Source organism: Meriones unguiculatus, chromosome 3 (genome assembly GCF_030254825.1).
Source record: "Meriones unguiculatus strain TT.TT164.6M chromosome 3, Bangor_MerUng_6.1, whole genome shotgun sequence".
NCBI classification, from domain to species: Eukaryota; Metazoa; Chordata; class Mammalia; order Rodentia; family Muridae; genus Meriones; species Meriones unguiculatus.
This window is the reverse complement of record NC_083351.1, coordinates 121,132,165-121,145,608: the sequence shown is the minus strand read 5'-3', so window position 1 is coordinate 121,145,608 and position 13,444 is coordinate 121,132,165. Positions and strand designations below refer to the sequence as shown.

General features: G+C 44.6%; 2 protein-coding genes across 11 annotated transcripts in view; one reads left to right on the top strand and one right to left on the bottom strand.

Annotated features, from left to right (window-relative positions):
* The window catches only part of Pdzd2 (PDZ domain containing 2), a 350,811-nt gene that overhangs the window by 46,481 nt on the left and 290,886 nt on the right, over positions 1 to 13,444 (bottom strand). For all 10 annotated transcript variants that reach the window (XR_009590840.1, XM_060380441.1, XM_060380442.1 and 7 more), the window contains 2 exons: positions 8,208 to 8,319; positions 481 to 626 (listed from right to left, as the gene is read on the bottom strand). Coding sequence is in view for 9 of the 10 variants with exons in the window: in XM_060380441.1 (XP_060236424.1) it covers positions 481 to 626; positions 8,208 to 8,319 (258 nt within the window). In the remaining variant the exon portion in view is untranslated. The remainder of the gene's footprint in view (positions 1 to 480; positions 627 to 8,207; positions 8,320 to 13,444) is intronic.
* Golph3 (golgi phosphoprotein 3) overlaps positions 1 to 13,444 on the top strand; it is a 106,341-nt gene that overhangs the window by 79,371 nt on the left and 13,526 nt on the right. The gene's annotated exons all lie outside the window — the stretch shown is intronic.

The window sequence follows — 13,444 nt, the reverse complement described above, 5'->3', positions numbered from 1 at the left end:
AGCAGGTATGACCTAGGCATGGTATGGGCACACGTGTTCACATTCTCCCATACAGTTGTTATTCTGACACACGATGCTCCTAGTAAATAAGCAATGGTGGTTTGCCACAGACTTCGAGACGCCATTGTCTCCTGGCAGTTGAGAGCAATTCTTAGTTCCAAAACACACAGCATGAGGGGAACCGAGATCCTGAGATTCATTAAGAGATTATTTCCCTACTTTCTTCAACTACTGAGCTGGCTTCCTTCTAATCGCTCTGGGTAGACCCTACATTCTCTCTGTGGCTCTGGCTCTACTCTCTCCTGGCCCTTATCACATGGCCCTTATCAGTGGGCAGCTCTTTTGAAAACACACACACACACACACACACACACACACACACACACTGTGGAGACACAGGAGTTTGAAATCTGTACTTTTGTCTCTAACCAAGCAATGATGGCTATGAGTGAACCCGAGGCCCCATGGCCCAGGACTAACCTGCGATGTCCCAGTAGAATCCAGCAGCTGGGGAAGAGAGTGCTTCCGGCCATCTCGGGAAACTTCCAGCATCCTGATCCGGGGATCCCCATTGCGTACCATCAGTTCATTATATTCTTCAACAGACTCCAGCCGGTGGACACCTCCTGCAACAAAAGATGGTGGACGCATAGCCTGATAAGGGATGAGAAGAGTAATTAGCAGTACCGACAGGCTTGGCATCATGTTTACAGTAACTGCATGGGTTCAGAAGGCCTGGAGTTGAAGATGTACAAAGGAGCAGGTTTGCCCAGTCCGAGCACCAGATTCTACATAACCCTGTTATATTCAGAGAAACTGATACTTGAGCTACAAAGAAATTAAAAGTTTCTGAAGGGCCAAGACTGCCAAAGGCACAATGTATGTGTTGAATCAGATGCAGGGGTGGTGGGAACAGCCATAAAGGGTGAGGGGGCCATATGCAGGTGGTCTAGTAGGGCAGAGCATCATTTTATGTTTGCCATGGTGTCACTGCTGAGTGGATGATGCTCTCATTCCACAGACAATAATTTGTTTTTGAGAGGTACAGTTGACATAGGTCTTGCTACGCAGCCAAGCTGGCCTGGAATTCAGAATTCTCTTGTGCTCTGTGACCCTAACTTGTGAGTTCTGAAATAAGCAGCATGTACCACTGTGCCTGGCTTAGTAGTGACTTTCTAAATAACATTTTAATTAATGTTTACTAAGTATAATTTAACTGTGCACACCAGCACGTGAGTAAAATTTCTCCTGATGTATAAACACATAGACCTAGAGACGTTAACCAGAATCTCAAAAGCCCCCTTGATGTACTTAACGTTCCTCACCCAATGATAACAGGATCTTTAGTTCACACATCACTGATGACTTCTGCCTGTTTTTGAACTCGCTATGAATGGATGTGTATTTTTTGTGTACAGAGCTCCTTGTTCGTAACATTTACTGTGTTTTTAATTTATTTCGTACATGTATACATGTGGGGCACACATGCCATGGTGTTTATGTCGCAGTCAGAGGAGCACTTCAGGAGTCAGTTCACACTCCTCCCACTATGTGGGTCCTGGGAATGGAACTCAGGTCGTTAGGAGTAGAAGTAGGAACTCACGGAGCCATCTTGTCTACCCTTAACACATTCAATTTGTGACACTCAACCGTGCTGTGTGTGTGCCAACAGTCTGTACATTTCCACCCTGTATAACCTTTCATTGTACAAACACACATTGCATTTTATGCATTCTCTTGTTGAGGGACCACGGGCTTGCTTCCAGCTTTAGATGTGAAACAGTAGTTGTGTGTGTGTTAGCATACATAGTATACATTTTTGTTTTTGTCCTTTGCCACACATTCTTTAAAAGAAACATTGAAAATGTAGAAAGCATTTGGTGGCACGCACACATCTGTGGGATGTAGTTTGCGGGTTCCTGATTAAGACTATAGCCATTGTGTTCTCACACATGCCTCCCGTGGATGTAAGAGCTTCCCAACAATATGTACTCGTGGAGGTGCTAGCTCCTGGCATCTTTTCCTTCGGCAGGATGAACTCTGTCTTCTCTCTGTCATCCTGCTCTCTGTCAGTCTTTAATGTCAGCTGTTCTCCTGGGTGCACAATGGGATCTTAACTGTGGCTTTCAATTTTCATTCCATTGATACCTGACACGATCACGCTTCTGGGTATAAAGCCATCGGCTACTCCTTTTTGTAAAGAATGTTTAAAATTTCTGTCCATTCTTTGTTAGCTGTTCTTATTGATTTCTAGGAAGTTTTTAAAAGTTTAATATGTGAGATTATGCATCCTCTGTGGGGGCCTATGAATTATAAATATTTTCTCCACATCTGTGCCTTACATTGTCTAAATGGTATTTTCTGGCAAAAACACATGAAAATCAAAATTTTAATAGTATGATGTAGTCATTTACAGATTAATGACAGGATGTTTTGAGGTATGTAGAGCATGTTTACACAAAATAAGATGGTGTCGCAGTTACTGTTCCATTATTTCAGATTTTTTTGTAGTCTAAATTTAGTTGCCTTAATAAAATACTCTGACAACTTAGAGGGAAAGGATTAACTTTAATTCCTGGTTATAGTTCACCGTGGCAGGAAAAGTCACAGAGCTCTGTTCTGTCATGTCCACAGTTAGGAAGCAGAAAGCAACAGATGCATGCATGTTAGTGCTCAGCTCACCTCTGCCAGTCCGGTCTGGGACCCCGTCCACGAAATGTACTATTGAATTCAGGATGGGTCTTCAGGCCTGAGCTAACCCAATAAAGCAAATCTCTCACAGGCATGCCCACAGGCCAACCTTATCTAGATAATCACTCATTTAGAATCCCTCCAGCTGATTCCAGATTGTGTCAAGTTGACGATTATAACTAAGGATCATAATGGCCATCATATCACTATGTGATATAATAATATGGGGCCACAGTTTTATAAGCTGCTCATTGTGGACCAAAATGTGATTTTGCAATCGTGACTGAAGATCAACTTTTACTTTTATAACTGACGCTTTTGTATCCTATTTAAGAAACTTTTGAAATAATTGTGTATATGTACACACACACACACACATATATATATATATATATATATGGGGTGTTGTGCCTATGTTGCAAGCCATATATTTTACCACTGAACTACGTTCACCAAATCTGTAATGATTTCAAAGCACCTAAGTTAGACTTTACACTGATATCTGATAGGTCAATAACATATGAATAAAGCTGTAATCACTATGTCTGTATTAAATACTACATACATATCACCTATGTGCTTGCTTAAATAAATTTATCAACTCTTTTTTAGATGTTTATTTTTAATTATGTGTACTTGGGTGTGTCTGTGTGCATATGTGGACATAAGTGCAGGTGTCTGTAGAGAGAGGTACTGGGTGCTTGGAGCTGGAGTTATGGACTATTGTGAGTCTCCCTGTATGGGTGCTAGGACCTGAGCTGAGGTCTTTTGTATGAACAATATGTATCATGAATCTCTCCATCTCCATACATGATTCTTTACCAACCTGATTTCTCCTGGACTGTGTAATGATTCATTTGATGGTGTCCAGTTTCCATCTAGAGATGCCTCTAAGAGTTTTGCATGGAATAAGGCAAGATAACAGCAGACTTTCAGAAGTCACATGTTGCCGAGTTTTTAATAATGATACAGTGCTGATATAGTTAATGGATGTCACTTAATGATTAAATTTTCAAAAGATAAACATTAACTTTGTGAAAGTGGGTTTTCAAACATCTGAAATCCCTTTGCAACCAAGGAAAGTTTTGCATTTAAAAAGATCACAAATGTAAGAGGCTAGCACGGATAAATCAAAAGTATTTAAATTAAAGGAGGTCTCTGCTGGCAAGAAAAGAGGGAGGCGGTAAGGAAAACTTGGGTTAGAATGTAAGAGAAACGTTCTGTGAAATGAAAGATGATGTTGCTCTAGTCATTTTGGAGCCAGACTGGGCAAAGCCCTCATGGAAATGGCTGAAACCTCACACACACACTTAAATAAATCACAACTTAGTAATTCACGGGCCAGATTAATCTTTCTTGGCATGCTTACTCATCTGAAAAAGATTTATTAGAAGAAAATTCCGTTAGAGCTGACAGGAGAGAAACCACATACGGTAGCATCCATTGATAATACCCTGACATGAGAACACCACAGTGACTCATTCACGAACATGGAGCAGACATCCAGATCTGGAAGACAGACAAGCGAGGACGCCGTGGTATTAACACCTCCTATACGGGGCTGGAGAAATGGCTCAGTCATTAAGAGCACGTATTATTCTTGCAAAGGACTTGAGTTTGATTTCTAGTACCTATATTAAGCAGCTCACAGCTTCCTGGAATTCCAGCTTCAGAGAGCACACACCTCTCTCACCTCCTTGGGCACAGACAGACACACATACATTCATATTTAAAAATGAAAAGCTGGGCAGCGGTGGTGGCACATACCTTTGATCCCAGCGCTTGGGAGGCAGAAGCAGATGGTTCTCTGAGTTTGAGGCCAGCCTGGTCTACAGAGCCAGTTGCAGGACAGCCAGGACTACACAGAGAAACCCTGTCTCAAAAAACCAACTAACAAAGCAACCAAACAACCAGTCAGCCAAACAAACAAACAAAAAACCCAAACTCCCATATGCTAAGGTCTTTAGAGTGAAGCAGTTCGCAGTGATGTCAAAGCCCAGTTCCCCAAGCTTCTTCAGCGTGTCTCCAGGTTAAGCTGCCAGTCTTATTTCTTCCCCCTCCTACCCCAAGAATCTACTCTATCCTGATGGCTGCCAAGGATGCATCCTCCTCTCTACTCACTGCAGAGCTGGGAATGTAATTGTCATGGGTTTGCCTAGCTTAGTGCACACTATCACCTCCCACCTCGACAGCCTGCATTCTTTTCCCTGTGCACTCTTGCCAGGCTTTGCTGGACTCAATCATTATTGCCATCGGATTATACTAGGCCTCTCACGTGAGAGAGGAGTAAAAACAGTTGCCCAAATTGTCCTCCATGTCCCTCCACTGCCATTCTTCTCCTCCACGTCTAGACGACTGGCCTCTACTCTTCCACCCGTGTCTCAGCCCTCCTCTATGCTGCTGTTTCGGAACGCCTCTGCTGGCACACACTCCAGAGAGACTCCCAGCTACGCTGCTGCTCTCGAGTGTTTGCGTGCTACAGAGGCCGGCACTACCTGTACGTGTGGGTTGCCTTCCCGGGGGACTAAAAGTTCTCATGAAGGCCTTCCTGTCTGAAGCCATTCAAACATTTTTCCCCCTCTTGAGAGGGAAAGAGGCAAGAACAATAAGAAGGAAAATGAAAATGATGACCATAATCCTAATGACTTCAACAATAAAAAACAATGGGTGCTTCTGGGGGGAAGGGTCATTGCTGTCATGCTCTGGAGTGGCAGACCATTTTCTCATTGGTCTTCTGAAAGGCTGGGCACATGGAAGGCTCTCACACTTACTGAAGGAGTACATGCATAGTGTAATCCTCCTTTCACAGGGAAGGAAGCTGAGGCCTGGAAAAGTCACTGGTCCCAGGTCACTTGTCTGGGGGGGGGTGAGCAAACTTCCAGATGATAGCCGTGCGTGCTTTCTCCCCTTTCCCACACTTCCCTGTCACAGGCTTGGACGGCTTGAGCAGAAGGTGACGTTCTCTTGTGGCAAACAGTGGCCCAGCTCTGGACTGGGTATCATCTGAAGGCACTGCTAGTTCCAAACTGACAATACGAACATAGTTTGAAAAATCAGACATCTACGTGCCCCACCTCCACCTGACTCTAGGAAGCCTTCCTCACGGGTAGCAGACAGAATTCTTTTCTCTGTCCTTTGGAAGCCAGTGGTGGGAAGAACTGTCTGGACGCTGGGCCTTTTCCTGGCTCCAACCCAGTGACCTTTGGGATTTCCTTAGCTGCTTGTTCTGAACTATAAAATGAGGAATGTGACTGGCAATTTCAAAGGTCCTTATATTTCTCCAGACTAGGAGAGCCTCCCTGGGGACTGATTATACAGTGTTGAGCACACAGGGTTTAAAGAGGCCTCTCTCGGAGCTTCTGGCGGGGAGCTGCTTGTTCCCTCCCCATAAGGGCCTTCAGGGAATATCTATCAGCCACTACCTGATACCTGAGGCCACGCCTTTCTGCCAAAAACCAGCCTCTAACACTCAATTTAAACACGGTGCTGCCTAATTATTCCCAATTAGCAACACAAAACAACTAATTTTTGCAAATAGAGCTTTTGAAAAGCCCTTTATGGTCCCACGTTCTTAGAATAAACAGAGCAGAGGGCCAGATGATGGGGCAGATACTCTGGGCTGGCAGCACTGTCCCTTTCCTCTTCAGGGATCTGGATGCAGAAGAAGAAAATGACAGGATGGAGGATGTTAACACATTATGCGTTGTGCTGGGTGGAAGGAGCAAACCAACTCCAAATCGTCCTCTGGTCTCCACACCTGTGCCATGTCATGTACAAGCCTAGTCGTTACTTATGCATGATACACACACACACACACACACACCCCTGCATAAATAAATAAATGATAATATTAAAAAATCACCCATTCTTTCAAAGTCAGGTGTCATCTCTTTGGGGCAGCTGTTGGAATGGAAGCTTAAAGCAGGCTAAGGATGCAAGGTTACCGACTGCCAAGGGCTGGGAGCTAAGTTCTGCCTGCCTTTCCAGATGCCTGGGAATGCAGGGCTGGAGCCAAGTTATCGACTGGGCCAGTAGGCACTGTGCCAGGGGCCCATGCCACATTTGGAGACCATAAAAATGCTTTAATAAAAATTTTAAATGCAACAAAAGTTAAGCATGACAGAAATGAGTAGACGGTAATGAATTCAGTATATATCTTATATGTGTGTAATGTTGCATGTGTGCGCGCGCGCATGTGTGTGGGGGAGTACACACATCCGCACAGAGTGTCCAGAGGCCAGAGGCCAGAGGCTGACGTCAGGTGTCTTTCTGTATTACTCCGCACCATTTCTTTACTTTATTTACCGTGTACGGCACATGTGCACATGTATGCAGGATGCATCTAGGAACGGTCAGGGACCAATGTTTCAGATGTTTGCTATCTACACAGTTTTTTTTTTTTTGTTTTGTTTTGTTTTGTTTTGTTTTGTGTTTTTGGTGCTATGTGTGTGTGTGCATGAGAGAATACGCTCAACAAGGCCAGACTGATGGCACACAGCTTCCTTTCTGATCTTCACCCCTGTGTTTTAAGATGGGGTCTCTCACTAAAACCTGAGCTGGCTCTTTCAGTAAGCTCCTCCGGATTCCCCTGTCTCTGCCCCACCCTTATCCCAGAGCTGGGGTTTCAGAAGTGTGCCACACCTGGCTTTTACATGGGTACTGAGGATCTGAACTCAGGTCCTTCAGCTTGGTTAACAAGTGCTTGACCTAACTGAGCCATCTCTCCAGCCCCCAGGGTGTATCTTCATATGAACACAGTCATGAAATTTTATTTTTGATGGAAAAAAAAAGTATCCAACAAAACAGATGTGCCAAGCACCCATGGAAGTCATGTGTGTCTTCCACTGTACCCCTCCCATCCCTCCCAGAGCACAGGCCAGGCCATCTAAGGAGAAATAGCCAGGACATGTAGAAAATGGAATCTATCTGTTCTGAAAGCTGCAGCCTCTTTCACCAGTCAGTTTCTCCTGCTTAGCTGAGATGCAAATTCAATGCAAAAAATCCTTTTGCTACTTGTTCTAGTTGGCTGAGAGTTTTTTGGGGGAGCATGTGTATATTGAGAATGTGGGCCACCTGAGAGTTGACACCTGAAACCTCATTAAGATAAATGAACCAAACATTCAGAAATTGAAGTTTCAATACACACACACACACACACACACACACTGACATGCACTTCATAATGGGTCAAAAAAAATTAGTCATTATGGTGGTTAGGGCTAATGAAGGTGTTCTGCCAGGGCATGCCTCACTGGTGGAAAAACAGTTCTGAGATTTTTAAGAAGATAAAAGGCCTCATCTCCCCAGGGGCAATTCTGTTCACTCTCTACTTAGGAGGATGAGGCAGGAGGATTGTGAGTTTTGGCCAGCCTGGGAAAAATGACAAGCTGAAGGCCAGCCTGAGCATTGCACCACTCTCTTCCCAATGGGTTCACCCTGTCCATGGGGTCAATCTCCCCATTCTTGGGGCTGCAAGCCTGTCTCATTCTCCACAGGCAGGGAGGGTCCTCACTTACCCGAGAGCCGGCTCTTGAGCTTCATCTTACTGTTCCCTTGTTTAGGACTTTCCAGGCTCCCCTTGGATTCCTCAGAGCTGCCTACGTCCTGGGATTCTTCTGTACCAGGCATCTACAAGGCAAAAAGAGCTGATGGGAGAGGCTAGGCCTCCAAGGAGTTATCTCAGAGAAGTTGGAGACGGGCAGTACAGATGTCACGTGAGAGAAGAAAGAAGAAAGGGCCTACAGGATCAAAGCCCCACCTTTCAGATAACCAGGAACTGGCAAGTTCCACCAGGGAGGTTTCAAACTGGGAAGGACCTCTGGGGCTGTTCCCACTCCTATTTTACCTGGGAGGAACCTGGTCAGGGTCGGGCGAGGGTGGTCAGAAGTGAGGCTGGATGTCAATCCAGGTCTCCTGGGTTATGGCTCAAAGATTTTTGTATGATGTAAGTTGCCACAGATAAACATTAAACCAGAAATGCAAACCTGTTTCTAAGACTTCAATTTGTGTCAATGACAGGGAAATGTTCTGGAAATGTGGTTTAAGGCAGTTTTGCTATTCTAGAAATACCAAAGAGTATACTGTGAGACAGACCTAGCCAATCTAAGCCAATCACTGGGGATGGGGAGCACTGGACAGTCAAGAGACCTGCACAAGGCACAATGTTTTACATTCCCACTTTAATATAAGAAGCTAACTCTAGCCGGTCGGCAGTGGAGCACACTTTTAATCCCAGGATTTGGGAGTCACTGGCAGGTGGATCCCTGAGTTTAAGGACAGCCTGGTCTCCAGAGCAAGTTCTAGGACAGCCAGGGTTACACAGAGAAGCCCTGTCTTGAAACAAACAAACAAACAAACAAACAAAAAACAAGAAAGCTGACTCTGAAGTGATAAAAAGTATAGTATAAAAAAATACAAAACTGAGTAATACAGTCCTTTATTGTCAAGTACTATGTACCATAGATAACGGCATACGCTGGACGTTTACATGTATACAGGCTTACGCTGAGATGCTAGAGTGCCACGAAGTGACAACTTTCCAGTGCTGTTCCAATCGTCCGGGGCTCACTACTGCATAAAAACCCACCAATGACCGAAATGTTCTGTATTACACAAGAGTATTTCCTTCACCCACTGTTCTGTTTGTCACACCCCTGGTCCTGAACGCTCCAGGTTGGGTGGAAGAGGTGTCAGTCAGCCCAAATGTCTGTAAGGGTCACGTTTGGCATCTGATTCCAGGAAGTGAATCGGAGAAGACCGTCCCCAGGGTCATGGCACCAGGCATCTCGGAGAAGCAAACGGTACTCAAAAGGGCACTAGCAGACTGAAGCAGGGGACCTGGGAGTTTGAGAGTACTTGTTAAAATTTGGGGGGTGGGGGAGTGGGGTCCCAGGGAGATGGCTCAGTCAACAAAGTGCCTCTCATGCAAGCCTGGGGACTTGAGTTCAGATCCCCAGGACCCTTGTAAAGAGCAGAGAGTGCTGGCCTGAATCTAACTCCGCATGAAAGGGTAGATGGCAGGGGATGAGGGTGAGGGCGGGGTGGGGGTGAGAGCGTGCAGAAATGGGCATGTGTCTGGAGCTTTTTGAGAGATGGTGTTTCAAAAACTAAGGTGTGTGAGCTTAAGAAACCACTCAGTTGTTAAGGGCACTTCCTGCTCCTGGAGAGGACTGGCGTTTGGTTCCTAACCTATGTTGGGAGTCTCATAATGGCCTGTAACTCTTGATGTAGTGAATCCAGTGCCCTCTTCTGGACTCTGCATATATATATCTGTTATATATATAACAAATATGGTGGAGTTTTGTTGAGGAAGACACCATTGTTAACCTCTGATCTCTACAAGCATGCACACATGTGTAAGCCTGCCTGCCTGCCTGTCTGCATATTACACACACCCACATGAACATTTACAGCTCCCAGTAAATTCAAGGAGGGGTAAGTGTAAAACTTACTAGCTATGTCAAATAATATGCTCCCCCCTTGAAATGTTATTGTCCTTTGATGTTCTAGAAGGAAAGAAAAAGCCTTGCATTAAAATAGATAAGCTTCGTGCTAAGAATTGTACACAATGTTGCAAAGGACATATGTATATCTAATTCAGTGTGTAAATTATAAGGCATTTAGAGCTATCTCCCACATAACTCATGTTTTAATGAGGTGATTATTTAGATCAACTTTTATATATAATCCATATGCTTGAAAAATCCCTTTCTTGTTTAGGTTCAAGTATCTTCTCAGATAAAAATGAGGAATAAAGAATCAGAGAATAAAGAGATGTGGGCAAAGCTTTGGAAGGGGCATGGGGAAGAAAAACAAATCCTGTTATGGTAAACAAAGATAACAAATTTGGCTCATTAATTTACGATGTCAGGGACTGGCGGGTGCCAGGACTAGATTATGAAGGGCTGTTGTAGAGGTTCACCAGAGGGGTGAATGCTTTTGCCATCCTCAAATCCTGACCTCGATGAAAAGCCAGCAAAAAAAGAACTACCTCGACTATCGGGGGCCAAGAACCACGCAAACAGGAGCCATTTAGAGAGATGAAAAATGTCATGGAGAGGCAGCTAGGCTGTGAAGAGCAATCCCCAGAGGCGGGCTTAGGATCACGGCTTGACTAAAGAAAAGGGTGCTCTCCGCTTGCCGGTCCCTAGTGGCTTTGATGCTATTGAATGGGGGCCAACACCAGAGGCAATAGCCAGCTGAGCTGAGAAGCTTATGTCAAGGAAGGAAAACTACCCCACATCCTCTTTCTGGAGTTTGACATGCCTTTCTTCTGTTCTCCCTCCTCATCCCAGCACAGCCCTGGGCCTTTCACTCAATCACAGGGATTCTGGACATGACACGTGAACTCTTGAGTTCCCGAGGAGGACCTGCTCACGGCTGCCTAGCACATCGCAAATGTGCCATCTCCTCAATTTCCAGCTTCATAGTCACTAGGACATTGCTCCTTGCAGCCTAAGATACTATGGTTGAAGCAGTAACATGGGCAGCCAACGTGCGGTGTGTGCTTCGCTCACTGCCGTTTTTTACCATTTCGTTCTGACAGCGAATACGCATTCCAAGATTGATGAGGAAAGAAAACAGAGACTCGTAAGCAATATTTTGCTTATAACATTCAAGAACTACAACAGATTACATGTGAAGACAAATATGAAATAAGTCCTGGGTTACAGGAGACCACGTGCCCTATATCACATTAAAGTCTTGCAAACGTCAAGAAAAATTCGATAAGCATTCATTAGCAGAAGCTAAGGCAGAGATTTCAAAGTAGAGAAGGTCAATCGAGGCCTTAAAGAACAATGTTTTCTTTTCTCCCCCTTAATCTTCCAATACAACAAAGAATGAAATGATATTTAAATTAGGGGTACTCTATCTGTCGGACACTTGCATGCCAGAAGAACACATCAGATCCCAGTATAGATGGCTGTGAGCCACCATGTTTTTGCTGTGAATTGAACTCAGAACCTCTGAAAGAACAGTGCTCTTACTGCTGAGTCATCTCTCCAGCCCCATGAAATGATACTTAATTTCTATGACTTACAAGTTATGAGATTTCTTATGCCAAAAAAATATTATGTTAAATTATGGCTAAAACAAGAATGGCTCTAGAGATACCACAAAGTGCTCTAAAGGACACACAGTTTCATCCAAGGCAGGAGGGAAGACTTATAGTTCAGAACTTTACTTTTCATAGGATACTACAGGGCTGGTCTGTGAAAAGAAAACCTAGCTGGGTATGGCTGTACACACCTACGATCCTAGTAATCCCTAGGTGGAGACACGGGAATCAAGGTCCTACTCTTTTCCTTCCTTCCTTCTTTCCTTCCATTCAGGTTTTCCAGATTGTTTTCTCTGTGCGGCTCTGGCTGTTCTGGAACTCACTCTGTAGACCAGGCTGGCAGAGATCTACTTGCCTCTGCCACTGCACCCTCTTCCTCCACCCAGTGCTGGGATTAAAGATCTACACCACCATCTCCTGGCTTAGTTATACTTCTTGTTATTTTGGATGCTGGGAAATGCAACATTGAGGAGCCAATACTTGGTGAATGTGTCTTGCTGTGCCACTCCCATGGCAAAAGACCTAAGGGCAAAGTTTGCCCTTCTGTGAAGGGCCTATTCACATAACTATCCTGGTACAGAGGTCACATGATCCTTTCATGAAGGCAGGTTCACCTCTCCTCAGGCCCTCCCTCCCAACACCACACAGGGGATTAAACTCCCAGCACTTAAACCAAAGTAAAAAAGGGTTCTAAGTTGAATAGGACCATTTCCTCCCCTAACAGAAAATTGGTTTGTCACATTATGTGGCTCAGAACTCAATGAACAGGAAGTGGGCAGTCCAGATTCTAGCAGGAAGCAGTGTACAAAGTGTAATTTTGACTATAATGAGCCTTCCTCTAATCCTCTGCTATTGTCTGGAAATGTTTGCTTTAAGAGAATCCTTTCCCTGGCCTAATTCCCTGTTCCAAATTCGCAGAACAAAGGACCCTGCTCTGAAAATGACATTTGTAGCTGTTCTAGAGGGAAATTATCAGGAAGTCCTTCCGGAAGGCCTCCGTTCAGCTCGGCAGCTGACTGGTCAACATTCATGAGCAGGGAGCAGTTTCTTTTTCGTGCAAAGCAGTGTATCAGACTCTTGGAATCTAACAGAACTTTCCAGACCCTTGCAGACCCCCATCTATCGTACAATCTGTGAAGTTCTTTCTTAACGAAGAAGCAGTTTTAGCTTTAGGTTTCACATGGATAGAGGTGGGCAGAGAACCCAGACATGAGGCACACATCCTGGTCACACCATTTTATTAGTAACACATGGAAACTTCTGTGAGCGTCGCGTCCCCATCTGAGATATGGGACTGTAGAAGAGAATTACACTACATAGATTTTTGATTCATGAAGGAAGCAAAAAGAAAAGAAAAGAAAAAAAAAACCACTAAGCCAAGGAAGGGTAATGAGGGGGAGGGAGAAAAGAAGAAAGGATATGAATGTATGTGTCTGAGAATATTCTGGAAACCAGTAAGCAATCAAATGTGAGGGAAAGGATCTGACCTATGTTGATTCCTAAATCAGGACTAGAGAAAGCTGAGCAGCACCCCACTTTGCATAGAGAAACCTCTACCCCCAAAGCTCAAGCTGCCAACACAGGATCTCTGGCAATGAGCGTGCAGGGAAGGCTGAGGTGAGGGACAGAAGACAAAGTGATGGCTGCAGCTATCCAGTGTGGGCTGATTTTGAGGGAAGTTCCTATGGGCAAGGA